Source organism: Alternaria viburni (assembly GCF_023758015.1).
Source record: "Alternaria viburni strain BMP 2772 chromosome Unknown scaffold_13, whole genome shotgun sequence".
In the NCBI taxonomy this organism is placed as follows: Eukaryota; Fungi; Ascomycota; class Dothideomycetes; order Pleosporales; family Pleosporaceae; genus Alternaria; species Alternaria viburni.
The window spans coordinates 808,067-835,720 of record NW_026055782.1 but is presented as its reverse complement, the minus strand read 5'-3'; the positions used below and the strand labels follow the sequence as shown (position 1 = coordinate 835,720).

The 27,654-nt window shown below is 52.0% G+C and overlaps 12 protein-coding genes across 12 annotated transcripts; 6 read left to right on the top strand and 6 right to left on the bottom strand.

The window, feature by feature from the left end:
• Positions 1-20: 20 nt before the first annotated feature.
• Positions 21-1,113, bottom strand: J4E79_006674 (uncharacterized protein; the record flags this gene model as incomplete). The annotated part of the gene is made up of 4 exons (XM_049355543.1): positions 21-133; positions 185-337; positions 391-634; positions 685-1,113. The coding sequence occupies 4 exons, from the start codon at positions 1,111-1,113 to the stop codon at positions 21-23; spliced, it is 939 nt and encodes a 312-aa protein (XP_049210216.1).
• Positions 1,114-2,162: 1,049 nt separating this feature from the next.
• On the top strand, positions 2,163-3,787 carry J4E79_006673 (uncharacterized protein; the record flags this gene model as incomplete). Its single annotated transcript, XM_049355542.1, has 2 exons — positions 2,163-2,904; positions 2,952-3,787. 2 exons carry the CDS (start codon positions 2,163-2,165, stop codon positions 3,785-3,787), a joined length of 1,578 nt encoding a protein of 525 aa, XP_049210215.1.
• A 395-nt stretch (positions 3,788-4,182) lies between these two features.
• On the top strand, positions 4,183-5,541 carry J4E79_006672 (uncharacterized protein; the record flags this gene model as incomplete). The annotated part of the gene is made up of 4 exons (XM_049355541.1): positions 4,183-4,616; positions 4,667-5,407; positions 5,459-5,489; positions 5,533-5,541. 4 exons carry the CDS (start codon positions 4,183-4,185, stop codon positions 5,539-5,541), a joined length of 1,215 nt encoding a protein of 404 aa, XP_049210214.1.
• A 709-nt stretch (positions 5,542-6,250) lies between these two features.
• On the bottom strand, positions 6,251-9,393 carry J4E79_006671 (uncharacterized protein; the record flags this gene model as incomplete). The annotated part of the gene is made up of 2 exons (XM_049355540.1): positions 6,251-6,494; positions 6,587-9,393. The coding sequence occupies 2 exons, from the start codon at positions 9,391-9,393 to the stop codon at positions 6,251-6,253; spliced, it is 3,051 nt and encodes a 1,016-aa protein (XP_049210213.1).
• Positions 9,394-9,565: 172 nt separating this feature from the next.
• On the top strand, positions 9,566-10,900 carry J4E79_006670 (uncharacterized protein; the record flags this gene model as incomplete). The annotated part of the gene is made up of 1 exon (XM_049355539.1): positions 9,566-10,900. The coding sequence occupies one exon, from the start codon at positions 9,566-9,568 to the stop codon at positions 10,898-10,900; it is 1,335 nt and encodes a 444-aa protein (XP_049210212.1).
• A 933-nt stretch (positions 10,901-11,833) lies between these two features.
• On the bottom strand, positions 11,834-15,229 carry J4E79_006669 (uncharacterized protein; the record flags this gene model as incomplete). Its single annotated transcript, XM_049355538.1, has 1 exon — positions 11,834-15,229. The coding sequence occupies one exon, from the start codon at positions 15,227-15,229 to the stop codon at positions 11,834-11,836; it is 3,396 nt and encodes a 1,131-aa protein (XP_049210211.1).
• A 784-nt stretch (positions 15,230-16,013) lies between these two features.
• J4E79_006668 (uncharacterized protein) lies at positions 16,014-17,417 on the bottom strand (the record flags this gene model as incomplete). Its single annotated transcript, XM_049355537.1, has 1 exon — positions 16,014-17,417. The coding sequence occupies one exon, from the start codon at positions 17,415-17,417 to the stop codon at positions 16,014-16,016; it is 1,404 nt and encodes a 467-aa protein (XP_049210210.1).
• A 1,056-nt stretch (positions 17,418-18,473) lies between these two features.
• Positions 18,474-19,343, top strand: J4E79_006667 (uncharacterized protein; the record flags this gene model as incomplete). Its single annotated transcript, XM_049355536.1, has 5 exons — positions 18,474-18,541; positions 18,610-18,637; positions 18,763-18,960; positions 19,010-19,144; positions 19,191-19,343. 5 exons carry the CDS (start codon positions 18,474-18,476, stop codon positions 19,341-19,343), a joined length of 582 nt encoding a protein of 193 aa, XP_049210209.1.
• A 1,379-nt stretch (positions 19,344-20,722) lies between these two features.
• On the bottom strand, positions 20,723-22,168 carry J4E79_006666 (uncharacterized protein; the record flags this gene model as incomplete). The annotated part of the gene is made up of 2 exons (XM_049355535.1): positions 20,723-21,622; positions 21,710-22,168. 2 exons carry the CDS (start codon positions 22,166-22,168, stop codon positions 20,723-20,725), a joined length of 1,359 nt encoding a protein of 452 aa, XP_049210208.1.
• Positions 22,169-23,148: 980 nt separating this feature from the next.
• Positions 23,149-25,165, bottom strand: J4E79_006665 (uncharacterized protein; the record flags this gene model as incomplete). The annotated part of the gene is made up of 3 exons (XM_049355534.1): positions 23,149-24,084; positions 24,132-24,973; positions 25,021-25,165. The coding sequence occupies 3 exons, from the start codon at positions 25,163-25,165 to the stop codon at positions 23,149-23,151; spliced, it is 1,923 nt and encodes a 640-aa protein (XP_049210207.1).
• A 419-nt stretch (positions 25,166-25,584) lies between these two features.
• On the top strand, positions 25,585-26,450 carry J4E79_006664 (uncharacterized protein; the record flags this gene model as incomplete). Its single annotated transcript, XM_049355533.1, has 2 exons — positions 25,585-25,881; positions 25,932-26,450. The coding sequence occupies 2 exons, from the start codon at positions 25,585-25,587 to the stop codon at positions 26,448-26,450; spliced, it is 816 nt and encodes a 271-aa protein (XP_049210206.1).
• A 480-nt stretch (positions 26,451-26,930) lies between these two features.
• Positions 26,931-27,344, top strand: J4E79_006663 (uncharacterized protein; the record flags this gene model as incomplete). The annotated part of the gene is made up of 3 exons (XM_049355532.1): positions 26,931-27,028; positions 27,076-27,295; positions 27,339-27,344. The coding sequence occupies 3 exons, from the start codon at positions 26,931-26,933 to the stop codon at positions 27,342-27,344; spliced, it is 324 nt and encodes a 107-aa protein (XP_049210205.1).
• Between the last annotated feature and the right edge of the window lie 310 nt (positions 27,345-27,654).

Sequence of the window (27,654 nt, the reverse complement as noted above, 5' to 3'; positions counted from 1 at the left end):
TTGGCTATCAGTTCCCACCATCATGGCTCATTGCAGTATCCATCGATGAAATTGACAGTCAGCCTATTCCGGTTCTCCTTCAGCAGTGTTTCTCGTCCGATGTCCAAGAGCTTCGTCACATCTTGCCGGCAATCTGCATGTTGTCAGCCTCAATTTTTCGATCTTCGAAGCACGAGCTTCTTACCTAGGAACAGTCCCCTCAACTCCTTCCCCTTTCCACTAGCCAGCCAAGCACAGGTCTGCCCGCAAAGCGACGGTCCGTCCTTGAAAAGGTCTTTGAAGAACTCTTCGTCCGTGAGGTCACCGTACTTCTGCTTCACATCATCTGGCGCGCCAGCTACATTGCGTTAGCATGCTTTTCGGCGTCGTGTGCCAACGAGGAGTATTTACCTCCGCCCATGTTACCTCTCACTCCACCTGGATGCAGCGCATACATATGAATCGCTGGGTCCAGCCCATCTAGTTCCATCTCCAATTGTAGTGTGTGTGTGGCACGCATCAGAGCGGCTTTTGACGTCACGTATCCCAAAGTCATGGGTACGTCGACAGTACCGGAGCGAGAGGCGATGTTGATAATGCAGCCGTGGCCGCGGTCGCGCATTTGTGGAAGGACGGCGTGGATGAGCATTAGAGGCTGGACATACGTTAGTGATGATATATCGGCATACGGAAAGACGAGCTTACAGCTTTGAAGTTGACCTCGATCTGTTTCCAAAACGTGTCAAAGTTACCCATAATGAACGGTCGCTGGGTGAATATCCCCGCGTTGTTCACCAGTATATCAATCGGTCCTAAGTCTTTCTCCACTTGCGCAAAGACCTCCTTGACGCGCTCCATATCCGTGACATCGCAGCCATATGCCTCGACCTTTCCTCCTGACGCTGAACATGTCTTCTTGGTTTGTGTGAGGTTGTCGGTGTTTAGGTCGAGGATGGCTATGTGAGCCCCTGATCTCGCTAGCGATTCTGCGATGGCGGCACCAATGCCTTGTCCGGCTCCTGTTACCAAAGCTACCTTTCCGGCATTGGATCCTTCTAGGGCAGATGGAACGATTGGGCCGTATGGCGCGTGGTTGAGGGGGATGGTGCTGTAGCCGAATTGTGCTGGATCCATGGTTGCGGTGTGTTGATAGTAGATCTTAGGGTATCAGTGGCTTCTTCTCTCAGACTAGAGATTGTCGCAAAGATATGAAGTTTGCCATGCTGTACTTGCGGGCGGCATAGTTCCGACCGGTACGTGACCGATGCGGGGCGGTCTCGGGGTAGCTGTTGCCCCACATGAGGTGTGTGGGGTAAATTCAAGAGCCGACTCGGTATTTCATCGTAGGCTTGTAGGAAAAGACGAACGTGTCTATGAACTCAGAGGTGTGATCGCTGACGAGAGTTGAGAACGGTTTGTGATACTTCGCGAAACTGACGCGTGGTGACGTCTTCGGGTGTTCCTAAATAGGCATAGTGCTGCCGCCGCCAGACCTTGTGTCGCTGGTCGCACAATTACCCATGCTTCATCAACCGCGATACGCGACGACCATACGAGTACAGTGTCCGACGCTCGCGGCCTGAAGCCACACAAACTCGGTTCATGGAACCTGTGGCACGGACAGCGGTGTGCCGCGCTCAAAAGGCACAGAGACCTCGACCATCAACGGTCGTCATCCACTACCACTTCATCTACGGGTCTTAACAAAAACAACATCTGGAGCAAGAAGAAATGATCCAAAGCGGCACGACATATTGAACAATGCAAGACATCGCGTTAACAAAATGGCCTCAAAACCACTCAAACCGCCACAACAGGGGTTTAGATTAAACGCCCTTTGTTTCAAAAGCTTGAGGCGCGGCTCAAGTCATGAATACATGACTCAGCCATTGTCCACCAATTTGCATACTTCAATCGAGAGACACGCTAGAACCATTCATTGTCACGATTGGGTGGCAGTAGAGCGCCTGATGGCAGCTGATACTCCTTTCATATTGGCATGGCCTCAGCCTTTGTCGCAAACTGACCAACGTAGGTATCCCTATGGGTATTCAGTTGAATCCTTCGGTTCAGGATGAATGTGCGAATGAGTCCAGTATGCGATTGCTATAAGTAATGGAAGCAATCTATGCAGTGTAAGTGACTCTTGAAGAGTAGCTTCCTCAGTCTTTCCGGCGACTACGATGCAGCACACAACTCCATGGAAGAGACGAAGTCTCATTTCCCTCATTTCTATATTGGGTTTCCTGACATCCCCAGCCTTCGGAGAACCAGTCTGCGAAGCTTCTTCCTTCCAAAATTTGGAGCTGCCAGGCGGCGAAATCCTCGACATTGCTACAAAAACATACACGAACTTATCATTCCGAGCTCCCGCGGAGCAAAACCATTACGCCACTGCCGTGACCGATCTGAACGCTTGTGAAGTGATCATCACGTACACGCATCCCGGCTCCAATGACACTATCCACACGGTCGTTTGGCTACCCTTGGCTGAGAAGTGGACAGGAAGACTCTTGGGCGCCGGTGGTGGAGGATGGGCTGCGGGACCAGAAACCAACACTACACTCCCATGGGCGGCCAGCGAGGGGTTCGTTACCGTCGCGACAGACGGAGGTCACATCGGGCAGGATATTAGCTGGTCGCTCACTAACTCTGGCAAGGTCGACTGGGTGTTGCTAGAAGACCTTGCCTCGATCTCTTTAGATGATGCCGCGACGCTGGGAAAGGCAGTCACTCATGCTTACTATGGCAAAGCACCGAGCTATAGCTATTGGAATGGATGTTCGCAGGGCGGCAGACAAGGTTACATGATGGCGCAGAAGTACCCAGATCAATATGATGGTATCTTGGCGGCTGCACCAGCTATCTACTGGAACGAGTTGATGATGCAACTCTTCTGGCCGCAGGTTGTCATGAACGAGAATGGTCAGTACTAAAACAACGGCTGTTTATGCATGACTAACACGCATCAGGGTTTCCGACTCCGCAGGAATTTGAAGCTATCAACGTTGCTGTTGCCGAAGCCTGCGATGGTCTCGATGGTGTAGAGGATGGCATCATATTGGCACCTCAAGACTGTACCTTCGACCCAATGACCGTCGTTGGCAAGCAATACATCTGTCCTTCCACCAACCAGAGCATGACCATCACGAATACCCTAGCCAAAGTAGCAAAGTTGATATGGCAAGGCGCAACAACTCCCGAAGGCGAATTCCTGTGGTACCCCGGCAACATCGGGGCTTCATTCGCCGGCCTCGCATCAACAACCTGCAGCAAGAACAATACATGCGTCGGCGTACCGTTTGCCGTACCTCAAACCTGGATCACCGACTTTGTCATCCGCGACCGCGAATACGACACCGCACGAATGAACATCACATATTTCGAGCAGCTTTTCCACGATGCTGTAGCCCGCTACGACTCTGTTATCGGAACCGCAAACACAGACCTCGACGGATTCCGGAAAGCGGGTGGCAAGCTCCTTTCGTGGCATGGGCTGGCAGATCAGGCCATCGCGCCTGATGCGACTGCGCACTATGCGCAGCAGGTGCATGAGCGGGATTCGAATTCCAGTGATTACTATCGCTACTTTGAGGCGCCTGGCGTGGATCACTGCGGCGGTGGGCTGGGTTGGTATCCTGGCGATGGTCTTAAAAGCCTCATCGATTGGGTAGAGAAGGGTGTGGCACCTGAGATGCTGGAAGCGGAGACTACGCAGGGTAGGAAGGCGCAGCTTTGCTTATGGCCCAAGCACATGGTATATGTTGGAGGAAATCCCAACGAGGCTGCCTCATTCGAGTGTCGATAAGCTGCATCTGTGGCCGCTACCAATGTTGGACTATCATTCGCATGTTCGTAGATATTCTTGTCAGATCGCTTTCAATACACTTTCAATTTACCCAGAGTAATGTAAGCTTCAGCTGACGGTGGGTGGACCAATCGGGCTTTCGTCTGACTGACTTCAGTGGGCGTAGCGTGGGGGCTGGATACTGGAACTGGTGTTCTGCGCCTCGAAATATCTAAAGCCTCGTCGAAACTTTTGCATTCGACTACACAACTCGATGGTATCTCCGTTCTTGATTATCATTGTTTGTTGTATCTGTAACTCATACGACTCCGGGTAATCCTCCTGTTCGGCATTGACAACACTCGACTGACTAGAAGGCTTTCAGACATGCCACGAGATTAGGATAAGCTACAAAGATGGCAGAAGTCTGCGCAATTCTCGGCGGAGTGGGTTCAATGTTCAGTATCGTGAACGGTATCAGTAAAGTCGTCGGTATCATCGGCGACCTTCAGACAAAATGGGGCGAGGCTGATCTTACTTTGTTGAGTCTGGCATCCCAGCTCATCGCTCTACGGGCTGCCTCGACAAGGATACAAGAGTGGATAGATCAAGATCTCCAAGACACCCATCACCAACTAGTCATGGACCTGGACGTGTCGGTCTCCTGTTGCAAGTTATTGATGACCGAGATCGAGAGCTTCTTTTCCGACCTTGCACAACTAACGGAGAAACCACTCGATCTCCGCGACAAGTTCAAAGTTGTTTTCGGAAGTTACGGGCCGGAAAGTGTGCAAAAGCTCATCGAGCACCAGACAAGCTCACTGACTCTTTTGTTGACAGCTTGTAACTGGTAAGTATTACGCACAGTAGCAGCATGACAATGTTGACTTACATGTTTAGCAAAACTCTCGCCGAGCAGCAACGCATCCTCGGTACAAACAAGACTAGGAAAGTCTTGGATCGAGCAAAAGCAGACTCGATATCTCTCTATGTTCATCGTGACTCTGCATCTCTCACCAGCAAGATGACCGACAACATGTCAAAGATATCGCGTGTCTTCGAATTCGACTCAAACATCTTCTCTACGGGAGTCTACGAGCGTGCATTCCGGGGGTCAGTCAGAGATTTGCTAAGACGACGGCAGCAGAACCTCAGAGCTCACCCGACAGCTTCGTCCGCAGTAGAAGCTACATCAACGCCCGGAAGCTTGCAGAGTATCTGCTTTCTAGGACCTGACCAGATTGGCATGGATTTGTTGATCGACACCATTCAAACCGATCAACATCACCTTCACGACGAGTGGGCCTTACACCAGTGGGAGCTACGAAAGCTCTTTTTGAGTCTTGTAATCACCATCGTCCGGACTCGTTCAGATCACTGCGATGAAGAGGATGCCGGAGTTGTCATGCGATTCATGCGAACTGAGGAGTACCTAGAGCGATACTCCGAGTTGCATTCGGTATCTCATAAGGCGCTGGGGGCTTGTACGAGAATTTGGAATGATGCAGTGCAATTGGCTCAAGACCCGCACATCCGTAACGCTGCTAGAGAGAGGGTTGAGTTCGGCAAGATGGTCTTTTGGGTTCAGATCATACCTGATAGAGGGTTGAGCGTTACCAGCGGCAACTATGCAGCTAGGTCGTACGTGATATTATACACGCATGTGCAAGACCTCTGCTGACTCTTTCTCAGCTTCGTTCACCGCATAGAAAGTGTTCTGCCCGTAAGCTCTTCCAATCCGTTTCAGGGCACGGCCCGGCTTGCAGATCTTCTGAGAGGGGCAAGAATGGCATTCGAGGACGTTGCTTTCCAGCTTCCAATTGGCTATTCAAGTTCAGTGAGAATTATGGATCCGAATACACTCCGCCCGGGAGATGGAACCGCATATGTCTTCTTCGTGGACCTTCAAGACTACAATCTCGGCTTCGAGCTTGAGAAAAGAACCGCAGAACGTGTGCTCGCGTCTGCAAGCTTGCTGACAGCTCATCAGCAGCCGGTGATTGGTCTTGTGTTAAGACATTCTGGCAGGGCTATACAACAAATGGTGACTTCAGACTCTTTGGCTCAAGTCGGGAGAACGACAAACGCTGCTGCTAAAGCGATATCGCACATCACAATGGTCTTCAAAAGTCATCTCAGAATGGAAAATTGGGACTTTTCGTTCATTTTCAACGAAACTGAAGACGTGCATTCGGCCGAGACACTTGCTCGTTTGGAGAGTATTATAAGCGGCATCACAGTGCGTACAAGACCCTTTCACGAATAGTGAACTGGTTATTCACATAGAGCCATCGGATAAATGCGTTAAGCAAATCTGCTATTTCCAATTCTTGACTGTATAGACATGATCACGCAGGGCAGAAATGCCTTGTCGTCAATGGTTCTGAGGTCCCATCGATCTATTCCAGGTGATGTGTTGTGATGGTACAATACACCTGCGCATGTTCCGCGATACGGCCCGAGTCAGTCGTAGCATACAACTGTCTAGGTATTGAGTTTAGCTGCATCATCAGCCTTGTCTTGTACAGGGCAATCATTGTCAACCTCTGTTTGCACCTTTGCGTCTTCTTCCTCCACCGGTCTTAGTCCCGCAACAAATTCACCAAATGAGTCTGGTAATACGATCCATTGAAGACTCTCGGAAGTGTTGTTCATGTCGGAGACGAGTCTGCTCGCTTTTCCCTCTTCAACAATCGCCCATACAATGGAAGTTGACATGTCGGCTGCACTGTGTAGCAAAGGATTTGGTAGACGAAGTTCTCTGCACAAGAAATATTAGCTTTAGTGAAAGAGTCGGCACTTTGCTGAGGTTGAGCTTACTTGACAATTTCGTTGAAGATATCTGTACAGCCTTTAGTGCCATCAAACACTGCATCACCACGTCCGCGTGTTACGCATTTGTCTAGATAATTCGTCATTATCTCTGCAGCCTCTTGAATAGAAAGGCCATGAACTGCGACTATATTCTGGTCGATGAAGACAGCAGCTGTCTTCTTGTGGTGGGTCCTTTCATGAAACAAAAGGTTCATAGGTATGGCTCCGTTGTCGTCCCAATCTAGCCATAATGTTGATCGCATGTTTGGGTTAGTCATTGTGAAATACAAGGCGGTAAAGATTTGCGTATTGATCGCGCTGCAGTGGCGTTGCAGCTTTTCTTGTGGGAAAAGAAATGCTGGTAACTCAGACTGAAGAAGTACACGGAACACGACAAGAGGTCCAGCTGACCGAATCTCCTTGGAGGCTTCTGGGTCCAATGTTTTCTGAGTATGCACCTTCAACTGCTTCATCAGAAAATCCAAGATGGCTTGGTTTGTAATATTGAGGAAGGTTGTGCTGATGGGCCCGCCGTTGGAGAAAAGCAGGTCAATAAGCGGGGTATTGTTGGGGCTTATCTGGCCACCTACGTGAACGGTATGTGCCTTCTTGAACCGACCATTGGTACGCGCAAGATCACTCGCTTTCATCCCGTGTGCGCGAAGCAGGCGTTGAATACACAAGTCGAGTGTTGCCGGTCTGCTACCCCTGAAGACACTTGACTCGCCGAGCAGTGCGATTACGGTCTCCATGTCCTCCCACGTGTTTGCAAGTAACTTGTCTGCTGACTCAGCCCGGTTCGCACTGTGTGCTTGACGAAGAAAGTTGTAAAGATGCGCATATCCCAGTGTAAGTCCATCAGCGTTCTGTACAAGAAGCACCACCTCTCTCACGGCATGTAGTGCCACAAACAAGATTGTTCCAGCGAGGAATGGATTCATCCTGATCCAGTCGCCCTTATAGCGATCATAGAGTTCGTCTGGCTGGTAGTTTTCATCGAGACCTTTCGCTTTCCGCTCATGCTTCACGCGTGTTACCCAGATTGGATGATTACTCATCCAGACGAGGCTATCCCCCATTGTCAGGGGATCGCGGAAGAAGGATTTTAACTTTGATCGTTCCTTGTTGTCCAGAAAAAGCGCCGAACCCTTCACCACTTCATGTATGTACCCATGGCCAGAAGCGTGTGACCATGTCTCAAGATAATCAGCAAAGACTGACGCAACCTTTTTACGGTTGTCTTTGCGATCATGTGATGGCTCGCTGGAGTCCCGGCAATCGTCCGTAATCTGTGGATCCCGATTATGGTCGCCTTCGCTACCATCTAATGGCTTGTCAGACCTCTGTTGATCATCCATGGCCTGTGGATTCCGTTCATGATCGCCTCCGCCATCTGATGGCTTGTCAGATTCCTGGTCATCATCTACAACTTGTAGTGTCCATTCATAGTCTTTGCGACCATCTGAGCGCTTGTTGAGTGGAACGAGAGGAATCAGATTATCCTGAACTCCTATGTACAGATCGGTGTATAACATCATTTCGATGGAGATGTTTGTTCCATACTGGTAGTCCTCCTTAGGTTCGAGATCGTCGTCGAAGCCTCGTTTCAAGTATCCATACCATTCCTGCGTAAAGTTATCCATGACTGGAGGTCGTTCCCGCACGTCTTTGACCATATAAAGAATGTCATCCATAACGTACAAAAGAGATTGGTTCCTTAATGGGACATCTCTGCGACCATCATAGCCACGTCGCTCCAAAAGAGACATGGCGGTAGGATACGCTTCAAGAAATTCCCAAACGCAGTTGTATGTGTGCAGACATCCATAGGTGAGCAGGCTATCCGAGACTTTTACTACGCAGGACTGCGATCCTCCCATCATTGCACGAACTTTCGCTCGTACCTCGTCTGTTTGCCTCCTGAGCAATTTGCTGATCTCGGGACGATCAAGTAGCTTATGCCAGAAGCCCTCAGCGTCCTCTATCTCCGGGAACGAGGCCAAGAATTCGTGCACTAAGCTCTTTATCATCTGCATCGCTGCTTGTGTCGTTGCGGCTGCTGAGACAAAATCCACACCATCCTTACAATGGTAAAGAAACCAGATTCCTTTGACGGCACCCTTGATCTCATTGTAATCTTGTAACAACATGTTCATGGCAATCATGCGATCATCCTCTCTGTTGTCGACAGTATAATTCGTCTTTGAGGTTGTTGCTGGTCTAGCATCAAATGTCGACTGGTCACCGCTTCCCGGCTCCTGGTCTGCCAGCTCTCCAATATCAAGCTTGCTGAATCTAGTGTTTAGGCCATCGATCGGGGTCTGCGTAGCGTGGTCGCTGGGCTTAGGCGTCGCTTTGCCAGTAGTGATGAACGGCTTTAGCAAATTAAGTGTGTACTCCAAAGTTCCCGTGAAAGTAGCGTGTGCTTCGTTGCTCGCAGTGAATGTATGCTGTAAATTTGGATCTACATGTTCAGTCTGATTTTCGTGCCATTTCGTCGACTTGGTGCGCTGACGGATTGCTCGAGCTGCTGCTCTGCTGGCGTAGAGTGGCACCACGAACTTCTTGGGAGGTTTCTTTGCTATGGCATCGGCGCACGTTCTCAAATCATTGATGGTGATCTTGCGCGCTTGCGGGGATTTGGGTTCAGCCGTTCGCGCTTTCCCCTTGAGTCGGCCACCAGTAGCAGAAGTTGGCGCAATGGCAGAAGGGACGAAGCCACAACGACTAGCCGTCTCGACAAGCCATGTAACAAAGATCTCGGTGTCGGCTTTATACTCTCGGTAGCTGTTAGCGATGTTGTCCGGAAGCATTTTCGGCGTGCCTGTCGGTGTGTTGAGGCACTGCGATATCGCGACTCGCACAGGTGTCTTATCGTTATCGTCACGTGCGCTAACGCCGCGCTACCCGTCAACCCCCTGCAAACATCGGCATAACTCCTCCCATGATCTTCGATCCGACATTCAGCCACATCACACAACTGCTATGACAAGCCTGCTGTTACTTCCCAACGAGCTCACACAGCATATCGCATCTTTTCTGCCCTGCTCCTCAGCCCTCAATCTTTCAAGAACCAACCGACAATTGCGAACGATCTGCAATGACAAAATAGTATACCGCAACATTGCAAAGTACAACTTAGGACAGCCCCTGCTCTCCGAACATGGCATAGAACTATCGGAAACCCATTGGGCGGAAGCCGACTCCGTCTTAGCCACAACGACCCTACAAGAGACGATCCGCATAGCATATGCAGCGGAGAGATGCATCGAAGCTCTGCTCAAGAGTGGCGACACTTGGACCTTGCGCAAAGCCAAAGGAATCAATTCGTATGAACTGAGTAGGTGGCTACCGCATATAATGGCTTTGCACCACCCTGTAGCTGCACAGCTCAAGCCCGAGACTTTCCTGGAGCTTCAAGGCCGCTTACAGGTTCACTTCCAATCAGATGATTTCTCACCCAATCTCCTCGATGTCAACTTCATTCTCAGCTATACTATTTTGACGCAACTGCGAATGACGGGCAACGGGAAGCAAGTCAAAGCACCTTTCGACCGCTTCTTCTCCGTAAACCACATAAAAGATCCACCAATAGTGGCAAGTAACGGCGTGAGACTGGATGGAGATGCGATCAAGAGCCTTCGGCAGCGAGTGCGAGACTATGGTGCCTTCCGCAAGAGGCATATGGATGGATTCGGATTGGATCAAGCTACGACTCTGCTCCCCACTTTAATACTGGAACTGGCTGTACATGGATCAAGTTCATTGCACAAGACCGCACTCCCGTCACCTACCAAAATACCCTTTAACTCCTTCATGGACTTCTTGCCAACTATCTTCGCCAAGAATCCAGCACCCGCTTACGAAGATGAGGATGACAACGTACCGTTCGGCGAGTGCCACACTCAAATGCTCTCACCCGACTTCCTTTCCTCCGGGCGGTGGACGGGCTACTACTCGGACCAGCGACGGGCGTTGGGAAGAAGACGCTTTGACCCGCGTATGCACAGTATACAACTTGTCGCATGGGACACCGATACACCAAAGTGGGATGTCGGCGGCTACACCACATACACGATTATCGATTCGCAGAGTCGAGGGACTGATTCTATGGGAGAGTTCTCACTGGAAGGCCGCGTGCGACACAACGATGGAGATATTTCCTTGACGAAACGATATCTTTCAAAAGATGTGTCATGTGAGTGGGAAGCTCGCATGACACCGTTTGGCATGGTGGGTGCCTGGGGCACTGGACGAAGTATTGATACGAGATTTGGGGGTTATTTTTGGATCTGGAAGGAAGAATGGCAGGAATTGTGATAAGCATGTTAGCTCCATACCCGATACAGTAACTTCGCGGCCGAAACACCATGGTGCCACAATGGCCTATACTACTACTACTGTTGCTGTTGAAGAGGATGTTATGTGACGTCCTTTTGCTCTGGTATATAGCATGGTGACCCATCCCACCTTGAATCAATCAACTTCTTCCTCGAATTCCCTCTCCTCGTTTACTCCCTGCGTCTCTTCCAGCCTCGACTTACTCAATAATCTACACTAAGGTCGCTATCCGCAGTCACAGATTGCCTTAGTTGCTCAGCTGCATCAGCGGAAATGTCTCCCACATCGACCTGACGTTTTCTTCGCAATTACCGCCACACAAACTACCTCGACTTTACTAGAAAAACATCCCTATGTACAAGGGCAAAGAAGCAACCCAAGTCAGCCCATCGCAATACAAAAAGCATGTCACCTCTGACCATAGGATGACAGCACATGATCCAAGTTCTCACAAGTCGCTCTAGGCAACACTTCGAGCCTCAAAACCAATGCGTCAAAACCCATCTATCCACAGAAAGGCTGAATCAGCAAGACGACTCCGCCGCAAAAGTCAACCACGAAGACCAAACCAGCATATCACCCGAAACAACACAAACAGCCAAAACCACAGCATCACGCAAACCTACAACACAAACCGGAGCAGCAAACAAGCTTTGACGATATCGTTCCATGGACCAGGAGAAAATGCATAATCTCCCAGAACGCTACGACACGCACACGTGTCTATCAGACCTCCATAATAAGGCGTGACACTGTACCGCATCGATCCCAGTATACCTCGTGAACATCATCGTCAACTCTACCCTAGACGTCCATACCCATGCAAACCCTCCCTCCCCATGATTCCTTGAAACATTCCATCAAAAACGCCATAACCACGCTTCCAATACCACCTCACCACACCACAACAATCTACGACGTATCCATAGCCTCGCCCGCCCCCGCCCCCGCCGCAGCCGCAGCCGCCTTACTCCGCTCGGCCATCTTCTCCGCCAGCAGATTAGCCTTCCAACTCTGAATCTCCTCCCTGAGCTCATCATTCGGAATGACATCCTCAATCTTAAGCGGCGTCCGATTAAACGGGTCATGCGGGTCACTCAGCAGATGCGCCTGGATAGTACCCCTATCAACAATCTGTTTGCTGACAGGAAGCGTAACGGGGTCTTCCATGAGCGACGCCAAGATAGGATCGAGGTACTGATCAGGAATCTCTCCGAGGTCAGCTTCCACCATGTCCGCTTGCTCTTTAGCAGTTTTGATACGCTCGGACATGTTTTCCCATTGTGTCATTTGCTCGGGGGTTTTAAGCTTGAAGCGTTGGAGGATCTTGTAGGCTTCGTCCATGTATTCGGGGCGGTAGGAGCGGCCGTCTGTGGCGACGGCGTCGATGAAGGATTGCTTGGACTCGAGGTTGAGGTAGACGTCTGTGACTTCGGCGAGCATGTTGCGTGGGTTCCAGCCGTATTCTTCGGGGTTTTCGACTTTGAGTTGGGATTTCTTGGGGCCGACGAGGGCTTCGAGGTTGTAGTCTAACATGTGGGCGAGGCGCACGACGACTTCCTTTTTGGTGAAGGAGTCGGCGAGGGCTTCGGTGAAGAGCTTCAACATGGCGACGGTTTCGTTGGTGAGTTGCATGTAGCTCTTGGCCTTGCCCTGAGCTGATGACAGCTTTTCTTCCCTCTCTTGACGCTCGGTCTGCTCCATGTTTGCTGGAGCATTCTTGAGCTCTCGTGATAGATCGTGGATCTCCTTGAAAGCGGTAAATGACTCATCCAGGACGAATGTCACATCGTTGAGGAGCAGGTTGACGAATTGAACGAAGAAGTCCAAGTTGACGCGCGCTTCAGTCGCAAGATGCTCGCGATACACTGGGTTCGGCCAGATGCACTTGATGACCTGGAAGATCTCGTATCGAATGTTGAACTTGTCAAAGAACTGCGTATGTGTTCCGGTGCTCTCACATTCGATGTAGAACTTCATCAGAGCGTGGAGCAAGTGCTTCATGGCGAAGTCGTGTGCAAATAGCGTGTCGCCAAGCACGCCCTTTGGCTTACCGTGAATCTCCCATACTCCGTGGAACAGAATGGTGACAAGACCAGACTTTAAGTATGGGTTCTTGATGTATTCTGAGCTTCTCAGGAAGGTAATGCAGATCTTGACAATTTCCTCGCACTGAGTGGTGGTGATAATATGCGGCATGTAGCGAGTGATGAACTTGAAGTTTCCAACAATGTCCTCAACGAAATATTCAGGTAGACACCTAAACTGCAGTGGTTGTTCTTCGGGTAGAGGCAGCTGAAGCTCTGATTTAGGAAAGTTGGTACCGGGCGAAGCAAGCCGTAGAAGCCACACGATGACGTATCGCATCAGTTGCATAGACCGGGCTTGTGTAGTCTCATCAAGCAAGACACCTTGAATGGCCAGGATGCTACACTTGGCCTTCTCGATCTGGTCTTTCATCTTCTTGATGTGGTTGTCAAAGACGGCCAGCTGCGCCTGACTAGTCATGTACTTGGGTCGCTCGGGCTCGAGCTTAGCAAGCTCCTTCTCAAGGTACTTAACGTCCTTTTGAAGGGTACCCAACTTGGTATTGGCTGCCTCCAGACCATAGTGATGAGCGGCCACCGTCAAGAAGAAGACCTCGCTGATGAAGTTGTTGGTACCCGAGGCTTTGGTACTGTAGAACTCATCCGATGCATTCTGGTCGGCATTGATCTTTGTTTCATCTTGGATATCAACGCGGGGTGATCGGCGAAGGTAGTCAATGTCGATGCGATCGATCTTGGAAAAGGTAGCGTCCATGAAAGGCTCACAGAGACGATCTAAAATCACTGTGACATTGACCATGAAGCCATCTGATGATACCGTTTTCCTGTCCACTTGCATCGCACGCCTCTTGTGGTTCTTATTGACCGTAAGCGCTAACCAGTCCAGCATCTTCTCGCGAGATTCCTTGTTTTTGATGAAAGTGTTCGTAATGTCCAGCAATTCTTCTTGGTGGGTTTGAAGCGTCATGCGGACAGCTCGTTGTGCGTTGACGATGAGTCCCTTGTCGACAGCCGCGGAGCCAGAGAAGTAGTTCATGGCTACGTCAGCCTGCATAGGAGATAGACGGAAGAAGGGCCCTAAGAAGCTATGTGTTTCGATATGTTGAGCCTCGATGTTAGCAGGCAAAAACGTCTCAGACTGTGCCAGAGCAGCTACGAGCGGCGGAAATCGGACGAACACCCGCAAGATCAACATGTGTGCTTTGTAGTCCCCGTTCATAGAAACCTTGGAGAGGCGCCGGCTGACATCCACCATAGCTTCCACAAGTGTGTCCTTGATGATATCGTCTTCGCCTATCCGCTGGCTCGCTTCAGTGAGGAACTCGTAGCAGATGCCGCGCTCGTCGTCAGGTCCGAGAAGTAAGCGATCAGCCAGTGCGTTCTCCGCGGGTGGGTCTTCCTGGAACATTTCTGGCATGCTAGCTGCAAACATGCAATAGCTGAAGCACACTCGCCGGGCCTCTTTGACAATTTCGAACCGTGGACCAGTCTTATTGGCGAGGTTCTTGAGCGCTTTGGAAACGCGTTTCCAGCAACTCATCGTATATTCCAACGCATAGCCCTGATACTTTTCTGACGCTGCTTCCATTATGACGGAATCCAGTTGATCTGTAGTCAAGCGGATTGGCCTGCCCTGTTCCTCAAGATCGCGTCTGGCGCTTTCGGCAAAGTGTAGCTTATGTCCGTGTGCATCGTGCGTATGGCTCTCGTCCAGAGTGACCCTAAAGATGCTGCTGATTGTCCGATCCTCCCACGCTTCTATGCTCAATTCGGGCGCCTTCTGAGCGGGCTGCGGTGTCGGACCATTGCTCGACGACTGCGCCGGTTTGATAGTGATGCGCTTCTTGGGCGGCTCGTCGGTCTTGACGCCTAATTGGGAGAAGGGATTCGCGGTCGGAGTGGGCTTCGGTGGTGGCGCCGGCGACTCGGCGGGCTTTGGGGATGAAGTGCCCGATGATGCGGCTTCAGGTGCGGTCGAGGGCGGCCGTGAAGGACCAGTTGGAGTCGCAGGGCCGCCTAGCTTTGCAAGGCGCTTTGCACGGATCTGGAAGATATCCTCGTCAGCGTGTCTCTTTGACAGGCGGTCGGAAGGTGAGCTCACCTTGTCGGCGTCAGACATGGCGTCCGGCGCAGCAGCGGGTGCAGGTGCAGGTGCAGCATCAGGCATTGCGCTGTCTTGCTGCTCAGATGTCGCGTTGTCTGGTTGGTCGGACATGGCCTTGTCTTGGTGCTCTGGTTGCTCGGGCGGTTGGTCGGCCATGATGGCGATGTACTGGCTTCAGGCTGCAGCGAGCTTCGGTGATGGGCGCAGCTGAGGGGGAAGTGCGAGTGGTAGAGAGGCGGTGGGGTAGATTAACGTATAAAGAGAAAGAAAGAAATAGGCCGTGGCCGTTTTGGTACAAGGACGTGGAATGAAAGAGGCGCGAACCGTGGAGCAGTACTGCGTCAGTGCCTGTGGTTAGGCACGGGCCCCGGAGCTTCTAGTCTGCCCCGCCACTCTAGCCTGCACCCTCGCTCGCCAACTCACGTGTACCAAAGAAGCTCGACGAAGCGCGACGAAGTAGTGCATAGTCATGGACTGTATTTCCGTCCTTATCTCCGGCTTATCCAGATCTGACAGATAGCTCCAGATGTGATCGCTGCCTTGAGCCCTGCCTAACGCGGTAGCGACTAGTTCCACAAGTTTGGTCCATGTCACCCACTTCTTACAGCGCTCTGCCTACATAAACCGCTCAGTTTCATGATTCCCTTCTCTGCTCGCTCAGGTCTTGATAGGTATACAATTTCAAAGGTTATGTATGCTTCCACCTTGGAATGTTCTTTGTAGAACGCGAATCGAAACATAGCCACCCCTAGTGTTGTGTCCAGAAGGGAGTCCAGAAACTATGACTTACCAGTTGGCCCACGTAGTACCGGTACCTGTCTATGATCGCTCCTGGCCGAGCCGAACGTTGGCGTGTTTGTGTTGGAAAGCCTCGTGATGGACAAACGATCTGCGTAGTTGACAAAGACGCTCATGCGACATACTTACCTACACACATAGCTTAAAAGCAACTCCAATCCGTCGTATAATCCTCGGCCTTATCTTCCGTGTCCGCTTGTTGCCATACATCTTCCGCACCTGCGACGCCGTGTTCATCAACGTGCCAATTCCCCTTCTCAATCAGGTCACACCAGTTTACCAGAACAGCGGCTAACGGTGTGCCATGTGCGTACATAAAGGGGCCACACGAATGATGCCCATACAAAGCATCTTGGCCTTGATCCTTCGGCTTCATGATAGTTCCATCATTCGTGCGCACGTGACCATTAGATCCGATTGAAAAAGGAAGTAGTAGAGAGATGGAGTGTGTATGTACTCCATCAGGGGTCAGATATAGACCGGCGCGATTGTCAAGAGTGTGGGCATCGCCTCGGAAGCCCACCCATCGATCACGATCAGACTGGGAAACGAATTGGATGCCCGGTGTCCGCCATGGGAAGAAGAGAAATCTGGGTATCCGGCGCATTTCGTGTTCCGGAGTGGTGATGGTAATGTCAGGATGTAGTTCCTGTAGTATAGCACCTATCCGCTTTACAAAGTCTTCGGTCGGAACGTCCAATTGCGGAGCGATAGAAGTAAAGGTCGGCTTTTTCGCTCGAGAAAGGAATGCGCGTGCGAAAGACGGGATAGCGGGATATTGTTCTAAGATCTCAGAGGATACCAAAACAGCGTCCAGTTCTTTTGGCTTCTCCCCCTGGTGTGCTCCTGGGTCGTCATCTTTCCCTTGTCCCGGTAGGCGTTTAGTGATCGCGTCCACCAAGCTATGCCACGCCTCCAGCGTGATCTTCAATTCTAGGTCCGTCCACTCCTGTAGCCTCCATCCCTGCGTTTTAAGGCCATCTACATAACCAAAGCCCGGGAACTCTACGTCGATGACGAATTTCTCCGACTCAACACAGTCCCAGTATATTTCTAGCGCAACCTGAAGCTCGTCGAAATACATCTCATCGGGTTCGAAAAATATGTTGTCCATGAAGCATACTTGCCCAGTCGACCACTTGTAGAAAAGACCTCCCGGATCATATCCAGTCCCTATGTAGAGCAAGATGTAGTCGTCGAGTCCCTCCGATAAGCTGCCAAGCCATGTGTCGGGAATCATGCGGCCAGGCGGTGGGACACCGACAAGGAAGGGGTTAAAGGCTAGGAATTGATGTTCTTCGGGCATGACGATGTCGATGCCCGATAGGAAGGCTATGAGATCATCGTCGAATTCCACCTCGAGGTCTGAATCTGGGTCGTCGGATTCATCCTCCATACGCTGGGCCAAGGAAACGGATGAGGAAGGATCTATGGAGTGCGCGGTGAACCAGTTGCGTTGAATCTTGGGTTGGCGGTCGGGCGGAAGGCGCGAGCAAGCATGGGCGACGATGCGGTTGTGCAGCTCTATGCACTTTTCGACGTCCATGGTGAATGCAGAGTCGCAGAGAGTAGGCGGGGTTTGCGTTGGTGTACACGTGTTGGTGAGTTGAGGTAGCCGGAAGGCACGGTTAAGAAGCGCCCCATTCAAGGGAAGAACTGACTCGACACCCACCTAAAGCTGTTAATCTCGAGGTCTACATTGCGTTCGGGATTTGGGAATATTCATGTTCTACACCAATGTCGTCTGCAGCGCGCCTGTCTAGTGTCTTCCTCGTGTGAGGTGGACGGGTCTTAGACATACTGAGGCACACAGAAAACAGCAGGAACAAGAACAAGAGGATGATCTAGAACGCAGACGAAGAAGGCGTATGGATCCACGCACTAGGTCGACCCTGCCGTTCGACAGTGGTTCCTGCCTGTGGGAGACTGGTCGCGCTTGCCAGAGCACGCGCACGCAGAACAAGCTGGGGAAAGGGCAGGCGAGCTGTCAGGTCCAATCTGAAACCCTTGTCACGACCAAGACCTTGCCGGGGCAACCAACAACACACGACCGTAACAACTGGTGCAAGGCGATTGCAATCAAAGAACAGCCGTCTTGTGCATGAGAACAGGGCCGTCGTGTTATTGGCCGTGCTGGACATGTCAAACCGCACCGGGGGACAAGCTGCTGCCATGTGACGGCTCCGGGGCGTGTGCATGGGTAGTTTACCTTGTCGGTTAGGGCAAGGCGCTTGATGCAGATAGCTAATCGCCTTCTCCTCTTCTCTCGGCCAACCTACAGTACACGCCATCGCGACGACGCTTCACAAACCTTGTACGTGATAATCAACTGAGCAGCTGTCCAGGTACGTCACGCTCGCTCTCATTTCGCTCCCGCTAGGCCGCAATCGCCGAAGCGCTGCGTGGCGCAAGCAGCACTCAGCCGCAGTTGTTGCAGCACGACCCCCGTTGCGGCCATGGTGCCTAGAGCCATAACACCCTGAAGCCGCTGTTCTCCAACTTCAATCACCGCCAGTCCAGCTCTCCATCCACATACTCACCACCTCCCTCACAGATCTTGCTGCCCCCACCGCCGCCTCAATAACCCATCCCCCACGACACCATGGCCGAGATTCGACGAAAGCTCGTTATTGTCGGTGACGGCGCCTGTGGAAAGACCTGTCTGCTCATGTACGTCCTCGCCCTCGCCATCACTCTTGACACTCCTGCAAAACAACTGCTAACGGTGCCGTCTGCAGCGTCTTCTCCAAGGGCACCTTCCCCGAGGTCAGTACTCGCCGCCCGCCTCGCCTGCATCCCTGAGCCGCGTCAGCCTAGCTGTTCCGCCTGCACTCGCAGCCATCGCAGCCTGCACTCCCTCCCAACGCACCCACTAACGTACCCGCCTGCAGGTCTACGTCCCCACCGTTTTCGAGAACTACGTCGCCGATGTCGAGGTCGACGGCAAGCACGTCGAGCTCGCCCTCTGGGATACCGCCGGCCAGGAAGATTACGACCGTCTGCGCCCTCTCTCCTACCCCGACTCGCACGTTATCCTGATTTGCTTCGCCATCGATTCGCCCGATTCGCTTGACAACGTCCAGGAGAAGGTACGGCAAATGCCTCACACGCGTACAAGCAGCCGCTGACACACAACAGTGGATCTCCGAGGTTCTGCACTTCTGCCAGGGCCTTCCCATCATCCTCGTTGGATGTAAGAAGGATCTGCGCTTCGACCAGAAGACGATTGAGGAGCTACACAAGACCTCGCAGAAGCCCGTGACACCCGAGCAGGTTAGTAGCCACACTCCACCCACCCATCACCCACTAACACACCCAGGCCGAGGATGTGCGCAAGAAGATCGGTGCCCAGAAGTACCTCGAGTGCTCAGCCAAGACGAACGAGGGCGTCCGAGAAGTATTCGAGCACGCCACCCGGGCTGCCCTGTTGACCCGGAAAGAGAAGAAGACCAAGAAGTGCTTGATCTTGTAAGCCTGGACAAGACTTTGCGACGATATAGGTCGAGAGCCGCCGCAACCGCGCGATGTTGAGCCTGGACAAGAGCAACACGGTGGCGGCTATCGGGTGTCTAATTAGTGGTCTATTTGAGAAGGAGGGCAACATGTCATGGGCCGGTAGGGGTAGCAGACAAGCCGACTCCTTCCAGTCTGCTTGCAGTCTCATCTCTGACGGCACCTATACGAGGCGTTACTGTGCTGGATCTTTTGTGTGTTTGGACCGTACATCATCTTGGGGTAGTTCATGATGGGGTTATCTTCTCAGAAAGCGTGTGGATCGAGATTGAGCAAATGGTAGGATCTTTCTAATAACCGGGTGCTTTGTTTTGCTCTTATCGTGTCTACCCATATCAATCGTTGAAGCCTGTGAACTATATAACATGACTATCTTTGGTGACTTATACATTGTGATCTCTACTTCTCTATGATAAAGCATAGTTCACGACACATCCACCCATAGATGATGTGCCAATCTGAAACACGCCTCCCCATCATCCATCACATCGTGCATCCACCCTTATCTCGCACCAAACACCGCATATCTCTCGCATTATCTCCCTCCCCCTGACTCGCTCGTCACATCTCTCTCCACATACCAAGCCCATACTTATGCAACGCATGTACCAAGACTGTTCCTAAAGTATCCAATACTCTTGTCCCGGATGTGAGGTGCCGATGTACCGCCCCGCCTTTCCTTTCGCCTCGTCTCTCGCCTCGCGCTGCATGTTGTGTGCATGAGGTTAGAGGTTATTGCTTGAGTTGTGATGGGGCTGGGTTGGTGGGTAAGCTTGGTGGGTACGCAGTAATGTGCAGTGGATAGGTGGATAGACTCCGATAGAGCGGAAAGTGGAGATGCGCTGGGGGATCAGGCCACCAAGCTATTGTCTGTATCCGCACTGTTTGCTTGATGGTGCGTGGTAGATGTGAGGTAGTTTGTGGTGTTGGGCAAAGTATATATGTACTGCTTGTTGCCTCAGGATCTTGTGTGTTGGGCAGATGTGAGATCGCTGTGATGCGTGGATATATGTATTTATGTATATATATATACAATGTGTCCGCATAGTGTCTCTCCCCAAGACCAGATTGCTGGTTGTATGTGCAACTCCGATGATGCTGTGTCCCTGAACGCCCGTGCTAGTAATGCTTATCCGTACCCAAATCCCATATGCTACATGAATATCGAAAGCGCGGTAAATGCTCCAACGAGCGCGAAGAAGGACGTCGAAGTGGAGGACACCGCAGCAGCAGCACCCTCCTGATCTTGAGGTTGTCCGGCACCCGCTGTATTCGAGCTCGCTCCCCCAGTCCCAGTCGCTGTCCTCGATGCCGAAGGAGATGCGGTACCTATCAATTTCAAGTCAGCCAATGTTGCTTCGCCGTCAAAGGCGAAAAGGGTCCAAACATACCAGTAGAACTCTCACTCTCAGCAACAACATCCTGCTCCTGTCCCAACACACCCAATCCCACTCTGCTGGCCTCGAAATCAAATACACTGTACACGTTCTTAAGAAACACATCCCCTACCAACCACTGGTTGTCGCCAAACGTCTTCCTGCCCACGATATTACTCCTGCACAACTCCGAACCGTCGTCTTTACCCCCCACCCAATCCGCCGTGGAAATGTTGTATACACGATCGTTGAAACTGAACTGTATGGCAGCGCTTGTATCGCAGGGCACGAAGAACGTCTCGCCGTCTTGTTCGAAGCCCTGGACTTGGGAATGTAGAGCCAGTGCATCCGGTTCGGGTATTAGGATGAAGGATGTGCCCGTATCCATAATCGCCGTTCGATCAAGTCCAGTGGTAAGGTTCGCAGACTTCCCATCCACACCAGCGTCTTGCAATGGTATCTCCCAGAACCCTGATTCGTTGTCTACGCAATCAATGTAGTTGATGTCGCCAGTGAAACGATCTTTGTTCACCTCGCCCAGATTCAGCTCTCCGTCCATCTTGCCATCCTCGCCCCGACTCAAATGTATGCCGTAGAGTTTCGCGCCAATGAGATTCTGGCTCGAGAGCAGGTCCATGATCTGTGGTGCGGCGATTTCATCGTCGCTTGTGCCTTGGACGCCGCGGCCGATGCCGAGGATGCCGTCCATGGGGTATGCGCGGAACTCGTCGGATACGTTCGTCGCGAGGCCGAATGTGAGGGTGGGGGAGAGGGAGGGGCCGAGGTGGAGGACGTCTGTTGCGAGGTGGCCTGACGAGGAACCTGTGCCGTAGGTTACGCTGAAGGAGGTTGTTGTGTCGGTCTGGGTGTTGTTTTAGCATTTGAACTTGTACTGATGCCCGACCCGAAGAGGGATACAAGAGAGATTGATATGGGAAGCATAACGTACTTTCAGCGTACTCGAATCCGCCGTCCCAAAAGTCGCATGCGTCTTACACGCTTCGCTCTCGCATTCCTCGCTCATAACCCAGGTATTGCTCGCCGCTGAATCGAGCAACAGATGGTATTCATCCGTGCTGTCGCCGAACGTTACGGCGACCATGTAGCTGAGATCGCTTCCATCTTGATCTATGGCTACGCTGTTTTCTTGGCTGGGGTTGTTCGAATTGACGATGTTGTAGACATTTTGGCGGGATCGTAATGAGGGTGTGCGTATGCGACGGAGCGGGAGCGTTACGGAGCGCGAGGTCCCGGCTTGGGAGGACGCTGGTTGTGGGGAGGTTCGGTGTGAGCGCGTTGAAGCGGAGGCTGTCTTGCCGGAGGTATAGTGGTAAGGATAGAATGCTGTCGCTGTGGGTAGGATTGCTGCTGTTGAGAGCGCGAGCCAGGTTGGCAGATAGGTGTGCATGGTGTTGTGACGTCGATGTCTAGAGTCTGAGCTCTTCAGTCCTTTCGCCTTTCCAATTGCTGTGTGACGTCTTCTCGAGGATTCGTGGTATCAGAATCGCTTTCCAGATTCCAAATGCGATGTTGTTAACGCGTCCCGTTCGCCTTCAGCCGGCACGAATCCAATCCAATCCAATCCAATCGCCAGAAACGAATGTGAATAACAAGGCGCAGTAAACGTATACACAAGAAGAAGAAAAGATAACGACTACGCAATACCCGCCTGAACAAATGGTACCTAGGTAGGACGTGCGGCTGAAAAGAAGGACAATGCGGGTATGATCATCCAAAAGGCACAAGTAGGTAAACAGTCCCTCAAGCTTTCCAAACGCCACAGAAAACCCAAGTTATCGTGAACAGAAAAGAAGACGAAGAGAAACGGATAGCAGTGCAGACGAAAGAAAGCACCAACGCCATCGCGCCATGCACCACGCAAGCCTCACCCAACATGACGTCCTTGGCTCTCTCTCCTTCCCTATCACGATATGGATCCATCGGACGCGCAACCCGGCGAGTTAAGCTATGTGGGGCGCTAGCGCGCCCATCGTGTTTACCCCTGGAACCGACGTTCGTTTGAAACAGCGAGGTCATGTCTGACAGGACCAATGACAGCTGCATGATGTAGCAATCTGCATCGGTTGTCTGGCATCTGGCATCTTCCTCGTTGGGGGCGAGGATGGGTTCAAGGCTTTGATTTGCTGGTTGACAGAGCTGATGTAGACGATCGTGGGGAGGGAAGGTGGGCTTGGCGTAATGCGATGGGCGACGGAGAGGCCGATGGGGGACGATCGGTTTGGGACTGTCGTAAACTGATTATGCGATGGTCCTGGGCGATGAGAAAGTCTTGGTAGCACTGCGATTGTATGTACAAGAGAAAATGTGTGTATGTCGGGTTCATTCAAATGGTTCTACGAGATCTGGCTGCGAAAGTTTTGACATCTACTATTTCGCCCCCGCCTGAATCATCTCTGGTGCTTTCTTGACACCCACCACCTTCTTTGCCTCCATAATCTCTAGCCTGCTGAGACCCATACCGCTCAGGTATTCGTTGAAGCTGCCAAGGACCTTCTCAAGACCCTGTCTGAGACACTCTCTAGCTTCGTCTACTTCAGGCACCTTCCTCCTCTCCGCTTCTGGCTTGCCGTTCGTTTCCTTGTCACTCCAATGGATCGGAGCTGTGTCCATGTACTCATCGATCTTCTTCAGCGCAATAGTAAATATGCGCACTATGCTCGGGATTCCTTGGTGAAAGCGTCCTAAGCTGTCTTCGGCAAGAGAAAATACCGCAAGATTTGCTAGTGCAGTCGCGGCATTGCAGACTTGGGAAAGTTGAGAGTAAGGTGCGCCGAGAACGACAATGTTCGATGTCCGCTGGAAGGAATGCTGGAACAGTAAGCCGACCGGGGAAGAAACAAGCTTGTTGTAATAAGTCGTGAAGAACGACTCGGCTTCCCTAGCACCTTCTTGCGCCTTCTTCATTCCCTTGTTGATGGCTTCCCGACTGTATGCTTGCTGTGCGTTTCCTGGAGAACTGTGTGACTTTGCAATACTGGCGGTTGCTGCTTCGACATGTTCCCACCTGGTACTTGGTTGTGGTGGTGCAGCAGCAATCGGCTTGTCGTCCTTCAGCGGTTGTGCGATACGAGGAACCAGATTGATAGGCCCGGTTGGCTTGTCTTGACCTGATGCGTCGCTGGGCTGGTAGGCTGGATCGAGACCAGCACTGACGCGTTCGATAAGCCACTTGAGCTGTCCCAGACAGATATCCGTAACTTGCTGATGTGTTGGGGCCTTCTTACGATCCATCTCGCTGTAGATAGTCTTGCGGCGCTCGGGAAAGGCGTCGGTGATGAGAGCTAGCTCCCAGAAAGCAATGGCCTGAATTAGTTAGCAGTGAATGTAGTAATAGTATCACGTCCTCTTACCTTGACAGTATCCTTCTTTGACTTGAGTCCGTTCAAAAGGGATCCATTGGGGTCGGTAGAGTCGTTCGTGATGGGCACATCGTTCTTCAAGGGCTCTTGTGCGAGGTACACATCGAAGGTCTTGTTGACAAACTCCCAGAGCACAACGAGAAGCGTTCCTTCTGTGACGAACATGAAGCACAGAGGCAGGAATGGGGCAAGTCCTGTGGGTGTGGATGTTTTGGACAAGCTCCAGAGGTATCGACTGAAGCTGTAGTAGTAGCTCCAGATCAGGTTTCGGGTCCCGAGGTAATAAAGACAGAATCCGGCAGCTGCAATGACCGAAGCCAAGAAGGTCGACTGTGTTGCAATGCCCTTGAGCGATCTCGTAAGGACATGTCTGGGCTTGGGGCCCCGTCTTGCCGGGGTCGAAGTGGTCGCATCACCCCGCTCCTTCTTAGGCTTCATAGCCTGCAACTCAATCTTGTCATAGTCCCTCCACAGGTGTACTCCAGATTGTGCTGCTGATAGTAGGTAGAAGAGATAGCGCAGGTAGAGCGGCCTCTCGTTCAGCCGGAATCGCTCGTGCATGCGTCCGGCCTCGATGAAGTTGAGCCTGGCTTGGGTGCCCCGCGACCAGATATATGTTTCGACAAACAGCATCGCGGAGAAAGCGTATGCGACAAGCGTGATCAGCGTCGCAGGACGGAAGAAGTATCTTGTGAACGTCTCGACTCGGGTTTCTGTTTGGCGGCGGCCAACATGCCACTGGGCGACGCGAAGGACGTAGATGGAAAGGGCGGAGAGGAAGATGAGCAGAGTCCGAATGCCAGTGAGGCCTAGAGGAAACCACAGCCATAGCACTGTTTGTGTTAGTTGATGTGTATGGATTTCATTCAGAGTCTCTCACTGTTATCCCATTCTCCCATCCAGCACGCGATCGCATAGCAGAGCAGCAGCGTGTACCGACTGGCCTTGTTGAATCTTCGGTGCAGAGCTGGCGTCAGGTAGTCTCTGTACGGGCGCACTTGCGTTCCCAGCGGTGCGAGCGCCATGTTTGCGACAGTTCGGGCAGAGAGAGCGTATGACTGAGGAACGGGCTATATCATAGCAAAGAAGCAGAAGGATGGCGTCGCGCCAAGGGTAATTCGAACGCGCTGGTGCGGCAGTCTGGTGCACTGCAGCAAGGAAAGCTGCCCGACTTTGTCAAACAAACATTGTTGATCGGCGCAGCTACCACTTGGTCGCCGACAGCTGCACGCTTACCTAAGGGATCCGCTTGTGCCTTGAGCCATGTGCCCTAGCCGCGGTCCTTCGTCATCGCCGCAGGAACCACCGAGCACCAACCTCCAGGTAGCCACGATTGGACTTGCGTACTAGGCTGCAACAATCCCACACACGATCGCATAGCTTCAGACATCCTCTAGACACTCTTGTAGAAGTACTTCGAGTGCCGCTTCTCTTATCCGGCACCATGTCGTTCCAACGCTCCAGCGCCCTCGAATCGCAACCCACGACATGGCGAAGGGACGACGATCCGTCATACGCCGATGACCCAGAGTTCCGCGACTTCGCCGACAAGCTTTCCGACGACCTCTTCGCTCTGACCCGCAACGTCGCCCGCTTGTCGCAAGAGACGGGCAAGCTAGGGACCAAGCACGAGACCGCCCGTGTGCGCGAGCGCGTGAAGACCACCGTCGAAGAGACATCGGAGAAGTTCAAAGAGCTCGGAGAGGGATTGAAGAAGATCACGACCTGGCCCGATGTTGGCGTATGGATACCTCGTTCTTGAGATGGAAGCCGGTAGCTAACAGACCACAGCCCTCGCAGAAGTTCACGCAATCGAAGCTCCAGCGCGAATTCAAAGCAACGCTCACCGAGTTTCAACACCTCCAGAAGCAAGCGCTAGAGAAAGAGAAGCAGTCGGCACAGGCGGCACGCACAGCCCTGCAAGACGTATCATCGCCAAGCGAAGAGCGGGGAGGAGACTTTGGGCAACAACAAGAGCAGGAACAGCTGCGCTTGGCGAACCAGGATGAGGTCGACTTTCAGGAATCGATGATCATTGAGCGCGAGTCTGAGATCCGTAACATCGAGCAGTCGGTGGGGGAACTCAACGAGCTCTTCCGTGATGTTGCGCATATGGTGCACGAGCAGGGTGCTCAACTCGACATCATCGAGGAGAACGTTGAGGTCACACATGACGCGTCGCGAGGTGCACATGTGAATCTCAAGCAGGCGAGCAACTACCAGAAGAGCGCGAGAAGCAAGGCGTGCATCCTGCTGCTCATCCTCGCCATTGTTTTGGTCATTATCATTCTTGCTGTGGTTCTGGATTAGATGATACGTACATCGTCTCTGTAATGGTTGGTTCTGCTTTCTCGGCGTTGCATTGTATATCTGGGGGGATCTTATACCATGGTGCATTTCATTGCAAATTGCTGTCGTTTTCGAATCATGTTTGCCAAACGCGTAGTTTGGCTGTCTATCGCATGTCATGCAGTGGCTCTTGTCTTAGCGAGGTCATATCTAATCAACGTTCAACATTTCCTCACTCACTCTTGTGTGTCCTTTCTGTGTCGGTTACTCGCTCCTTCCTCCACGTGCGGCTCTGGCCAGGACTCACCTCGCTGAGAAGGCGCGCTACGAAAACTTCCTCTCACTTCTCACACCACTGACTGTCACTTTGCGTCTTTACTCTGACACCATTCGTATCTCGTCCAGAGAACGCGATCGATCCTCGACCAGGGTGAGGGTGACGGACTACCTCGCTTTCCGTTTCCCTCAGCTTCTCGAGTATTCAAGTCTCATTGCATCGCTATGCAGGCCTATATGAGAAATCAGCAGAAGGCTGTGCCGCCTTCTCCGGAGCCTATGCCGCCTCTTGACAAGGACAAAGCTACGCCCCCACTCCACAGGTATGTACCTTCCATTGACATATAAGCCACAGCTAACCTGCATCCAGTGCCGCTGCACAGGCCGGCGGTTCAGCCAACGTTGTCATCGAGATCGGCTTACTGCCCACCAAATACTACGTCCAGAAGGCGTTCCTCATCCATTACTCCGACTACTTCCGCAAGGCATTGAGTGGTACCTGGAAAGAAGCCGAAGACGGAGTCGTGAAGCTCGTCGACGTAGAGCCAGCCGTCTTCAACCTCTTCCTGGAGTGGCTGTATACCCAACAGGTTCCCAACGACTGCTCTGAATACAACCGCATTGCAAATGCAGGATTGAACTTATTTTTCAGCAATAACGGAGCCCTTTGGAGGATCAAGCTATACGTGTTCGTGGACCGTTTTGCAATCCCCAAACTGCGGACAGCTTTGAATCGGCAGATAGTCAACGACTCTGAAGCTGTTTCACGAATAACATGGGACAACTTATCCATCACGTACGCCTTCGAGAACCTTCCATCAACAAACCCACTCTTAGATTTGTTTGTGGATCGCTACTACATGGAATGGAATGGATGGGGTTCGATGCAGAGCTTGCCGCATGAATTCCTACACCGATTTTTGCAAAGGGTAGGGGGTGAGCGTGCTCA